Source organism: Cicer arietinum, chromosome 7 (assembly GCF_000331145.2).
Source record: "Cicer arietinum cultivar CDC Frontier isolate Library 1 chromosome 7, Cicar.CDCFrontier_v2.0, whole genome shotgun sequence".
Classification (NCBI taxonomy): domain Eukaryota; kingdom Viridiplantae; phylum Streptophyta; class Magnoliopsida; order Fabales; family Fabaceae; genus Cicer; species Cicer arietinum.
This window is the reverse complement of record NC_021166.2, coordinates 33,778,715-33,784,239: the sequence shown is the minus strand read 5'-3', so window position 1 is coordinate 33,784,239 and position 5,525 is coordinate 33,778,715. Positions and strand designations below refer to the sequence as shown.

The following is a 5,525-nucleotide window of genomic DNA, read 5'->3' as shown; positions in this document are numbered from 1 at the left end:
TCGAATAAGACCGTGCAAATTTGTTTAAAACTTCATTTTTCAACTTTGTTTATGCATGTTTGACATATGGAAACCCTTTCAAGGTGCATGCTAAGTTGAAAGGTTATTTTATGCACTGAAATCTAAATGTTATATGTTAATTGTTAATTTCGGGTGGTGACCCTTTACAATTATTGTGGAAATCTGGGATTTGCCCTCAGATGAGAACCAGAATCTTCTCATCGGTTAGTACCCTGTGGATGGGAAGGTAGTTGGACATACCTGACTGGAGATGTGTCAGGAGGATCTTGCGGGGCGCGCGGAGATCACCCGGGTTGTATAGTTTTTTTGTAGTATGATCAGATTAGTTGGTTGTATAGGGACTAGTTGTCTTTCTTTTGCAGTTGTAGATATTTGAATTTGGAAGACTGTACCTATACCAATATTGTCAACTTGACATTTTCTTTTGATGGGTCCATGTACCACTTTTTGATGTGACGTAGGGAAGTTAAGATTCTTAGGTAGTGCTATTGTACAGGTGTCTGCCAAGAATACCCCAAGGGTATGAGCTATGTGTAATAGGTCTCATAGCCCTGGTGCATTTTGCTGTTTTAAATACTTTGAATTTTTATTTCAAACTATTTCGCTGCTTGTAAATGTTGTTGACTTTTGTCGTTGTGTTACGACTTGAATATTTATCCAAAAGTATTTATTTCTTTATTTCTGAAATTCGATTTTTGGTTTAAAAAAAAACATACTGTTACAAAGCCATTGTAGCTTTCATTAACTCGCGGGAATCAGTTTAGTGGAACAAGTGTAGTTAACTTATTTGGACATGTTATAACAATGTTGAATGTTAAATCAGAAGAAACATCAAAACATTTGTTATTTTTGGATAGTATGTGCTAAACACGAGATATATTATCATCGAAATAACTTTATTCAAATTATTTATAAAAAATGATATCAATTAAAGTCATTTTATTCATGTGGTATATATAATAAGTGAATATTTTTAAGTGTGTATTTTGTTATTGCGTAAATAAATATAATTTTGGCTAAATAATGTTTTTTAATAAATTTGATTTATGCACCGTATTTGTGGTCATATTATAATATAGTCATTAACATTATATTTTTGTGTTACATATATAATGTATTAAATGATATGTACATAAATTAATCTATTTGATTATATATAGTAATACTTTTTAATTTTATATTCTAAGAGAGGAGATAAATATTATTAAAAAAAAAAATTGAAGTAAATTATTTACCTTATTTCAAAACTTAATTTATGATTACAATGAATTAATATTTGGGGTCAAGGTTGAGGAATAGATGGAAAAAGAGGAAGAATGCGAAGTATTTTTATTTTATTTTTGTACTTATAAAATAAAATAATATAACTTTTTGATCCTACAAATTTATTGGACAAACAATTTTAATCTCTTTTAAAACGAAAGATGTTGAATTGTCGTTCAACTTTTAATTTTATGAATTATTTTTACATATATATTAAAAACATTATTAAAAAATCTCCACAAAAATTTAAGTATTTTTAACTTGGGACTAATTAAATATGAAATTTTTTAAAAATAAAATACTCAGATAAAAGTTACAAAATATATCAATCTAAAAAACAAACATTAAACACATTTTCTTTTGAATATTTTTTTTATAATGCTCTAGACGTATATGTAAAAGAATATTTAAAAATATATTTCGATTTAATAAAAAAAACTATAATTAAATACATGATAAATTTATATGGAATAAAAATTCTTTCATTTTTTTACTAGAACTAAATATTGAAATTTGATAGAAACTAAAAACATATATAATCATTGAATAGCAAATTTTTTGTATAATTGTTTTTATTAAAGAATTAAAAGCAGAGGAACTTAAAATTGCAAAAACTGAATTAAAAAAATAAAATTTTCCAAGAATGGAAACTGAATTGAAAAAATAAAATTCTCCAAGAATGAAAACTGAATTAAACCCATATTACCCCAGACTAAAAACACTGTTAAACCTTATTTATTTTTTGGTACAACAATTCTTTTTTTTTTTTTTGTATATTGTTCGTTGTAGTTACGTGGCATCAAATCAAACCACTAACATTCCAACAGTACCATTATAATTATTGATTATTATTTATTTGATTTGGTTTTCGAAAGCCTCTCATTTAAGAATCTGAGTGGTAACCATTTGGAAAATGGGTTCTCATATTTTGAGTTTGAGCCAACCAGCAGCACAAATTCCTTCCAATAGACTAATTCAGAAGCTTGATTGTGTTTTTCATTCCAAATTTTTGTTGTGGCCTTCACGTGCTCATTTCAAACCCACAAAAAGAATTTCTCCCTCAATCCGAGTGATGGGGTCATCAGCTTCTTCCCAGTCCAACCAGCCAAACACCTCTTTTGAATCAGGTATTGATTATTCATTTCATTTCGTTTCTGTTTCTTTTTCTTTGCTGAAATCAATTTAGTTTAGAAAAAAAAAATGCTATATTTTGAATAAGGGATTAAGTGTACTTTTGGTGACAAAAGTTGGTTTTTAATGATTTTATTCTGAAAAATTGATTCTTGCTAAAAATGAAGTGGTTTGAAGGTAAAATGCTTTATCTTTGGTTATATTCATGTAAAGTGAGTTAAAAGATATATTTCATGCTAAAAATTAATTCGAGAGGCAAAAACGAAAAATTCTAGCTTATTATCGATTCTTGAAGCAAAATTAATTCTAGACCTCTTTAATCAATTTTGACAACTCTATAAGTGTAACCAAACATACACTTTGGATGGACGCTGAGTTTGGCAAAATCACGGTGTTGCAGTCACAATTTGCCAAAATTGCGGTTACTCACCGTGATCCAATCCAAACATGTACAAAATGTAGCAATTGTCAAAATTGTGGTGGCTTACCATGATTTTTCCAATCTCATTGTCAAACCAAACATGCACTTAGTAAATGTTTGTATTCACTTTATGGTAGAGTCAAAAGTGATTTTAAAGACTTAGAATTGATTTTCCTACATTGATTTTTTTTTTTATTGGAATTGATTGTCTTTAAAATGGATTCTAATTGAAGCTAGAATTTGTTGTCTTGATGTGAACAATTGGGTGGATGTTATGGTTAATCTTTGGGAGTTATTTTAACTTTTCCGAATATGGTTCGGATTGATATGATAGAATAGAACTTGTTCCACTGAGTGGTCTATTACTGTCACTAGATCCATATATGTTTATTGTTATTGGTCCTCTCCAATTCTACAATCTCTTTTTATGCATTGCAGGATCTAATACTGTTGCTTATAAATCTTTAAGTGATGAAGAATGGAAGAAGCGGCTGACCGATGAACAGTTTTATGTTACTCGAAAAAAGGGGACTGAGAGAGCTTTCACTGGGTGAGTTTAAGATTAGGCTTCGTAGTCCTGGTTGTCGTTTGCAATTTGTTTTATAATTCAGATTAAAAGGTTTGTTTGAGTGTTTGTCGTGTCCGACACTGACATGTTTGGTGATTTTCAGTCACTTCAATTTTCTCAAATTATTACCGGTGCCGGTTTCGTGTTCATGTCTGTGTTTGCTTCAAAGTCATGTTACCATGACTTCTGAATTGCTTGTTACTCTCAATTACTAACTTTCCTTGATTATTATGCCTAATATTTCATTTAATTGGGATTTATAATTATTATGTTAATTCGGTTCACCAAATTTATTTTACAGTAAAGAACATGGTGCTGCATATAATTGGTTAAACAATTTTATGTACTTGTTGAAATTATTTCATTTACTTGATGTCACGTTTAAAAGATGGGTGTTTGAAAGCACCTCATTAATTTTAGTTGTTCATAAGTTTTATTTACTTTAATTGGATGCTGAACCAGTTTTGCTTTAGTAAGTTTAGTGTGTATTTGGCTTTAATATTATTGGGTGTCTAAATGTTTCAGGGCAAGGTAAGAAATCATGCTACATATTCTTGTGTCTAAAGTTTATTTTTCTACCGTGCTGTAAAGTGATAAATTATTGTGGTACATTGCTGGTTAGATATTTTGATAGGATTTCATTAAGGCTGATGCTACTGTTTATTGTATTTAACTATTTTTCTGATTCATTTTAGGGAGTACTGGAATACCAAAACTGAGGGGTCTTACAATTGCATATGCTGTGACACGCCCTTATTTGAGTAAGTACTTTATGTATGCATGTATATGTATAATACACGCTCGTGCGCTTGCACATATATACATACATCACATGTATGTATTTGTTGAACCAAATATTTCATCTTGAACTGATTCACTTATTTTGTTTCTCAGATCATCTACCAAGTTTAATAGTGGAACTGGATGGCCATCTTATTACAAACCAATTGGTAACAATGTGAAATCAAAGCTAGATTTGTCAATTATATTCATGCCCCGTCAGGAAGTAGTTTGTGCTGTTTGTGATGCCCATCTTGGTCATATGTTTGATGATGGTCCTCCACCCACAGGAAAGCGTTACTGTATAAACAGGTAAGAAGAATCACTTGAATTTGGTTTCTTTTTCACTTTTACAAACTAACCTCTTTTTGTCTAGAAGTTTATGTTTGTTTTGGAATTTCTGCAGTGCTTCCCTTAAGCTCAAACCAAAGCAGTAAGATAGTGGAATATTTGTCATCAGGCAGATGGTTTAATATTGAATTGGTAATTGGCAAACTTGTAAATGGATTCAGCATATCGTATACGTTTTGCAGTTTTTCTTTACTTGAAGAGAGAAATTATATTGTCATGTGCTGATAGTGTATCCAAATACTTATTAGTGAGTACTGAGCAATACAAGCAGTTGATTACTGTTCAATTTGTTATATAATGAAATTGAGTGTTGGCATGTTCATGTAAGCATTACCAAGTTTAATATAAATTCGTGTAATTTTTTTTCCAAAGTTACACGAGGCTACTTTAATTTGCTCTTCAAATCGAACCAAGTAATGGAGGAAATTTTTTTTTGACATCTTTCAATTTATCAACACCTTTCTTCTTTTGTTTTTTCCGGTCAAATGAAAATTAATTAGAAAGCATAATGGGCCTCAAGAGAGAACAACCCAACAGCCCAACTTGAAGTACAATCAGTCCAAAAACAATTTAGAATTTACCCAACTAATAATATACACTAGAAAGATTAAACAATGAACACAAAGTGACATTGTGAGCACTCCTAGTATTTGTGGTAGGGGTGGACAAGAATGGTAGGCCCGCCTGAAACTGATCGGTTCGAGGCTCAAAAAGCTCATACCACCGCCTACTAACAATCCTTCTCTTATGAGCCATCTTTTCCACTTTCAAAGAGAACCAAGCTCTCAGTTCTTCCTTCTCTTGTTCGTTCAATTCTCTCTGTGTCTCTCGTTTTTACATCTTTAATCGTCTTGATTTCATGGTAAGATAACTTACTCCTTGTTTTTGTAGTGATTTTTTTAATCTTTTTTTCTCTTCAAAATTAGTGATTTCTTTTCGAGCAACATATTTGGCTAATATGTATTTTTATTTTTCATTTCAAAGATTTGT

General features: G+C 30.4%; 1 protein-coding gene across 1 annotated transcript; it reads left to right on the top strand.

Annotated features, from left to right (window-relative positions):
- The first annotated feature begins 2,139 nt into the window (after positions 1-2,139).
- On the top strand, positions 2,140-4,855 carry LOC101503598 (uncharacterized). The gene is made up of 5 exons (XM_004513733.4): positions 2,140-2,411; positions 3,275-3,386; positions 4,100-4,165; positions 4,299-4,496; positions 4,591-4,855. The coding sequence occupies exons 1-5, from the start codon at positions 2,198-2,200 to the stop codon at positions 4,619-4,621; spliced, it is 621 nt and encodes a 206-aa protein (XP_004513790.1). The 5' UTR covers positions 2,140-2,197; the 3' UTR covers positions 4,622-4,855.
- Positions 4,856-5,525: the final 670 nt, after the last annotated feature.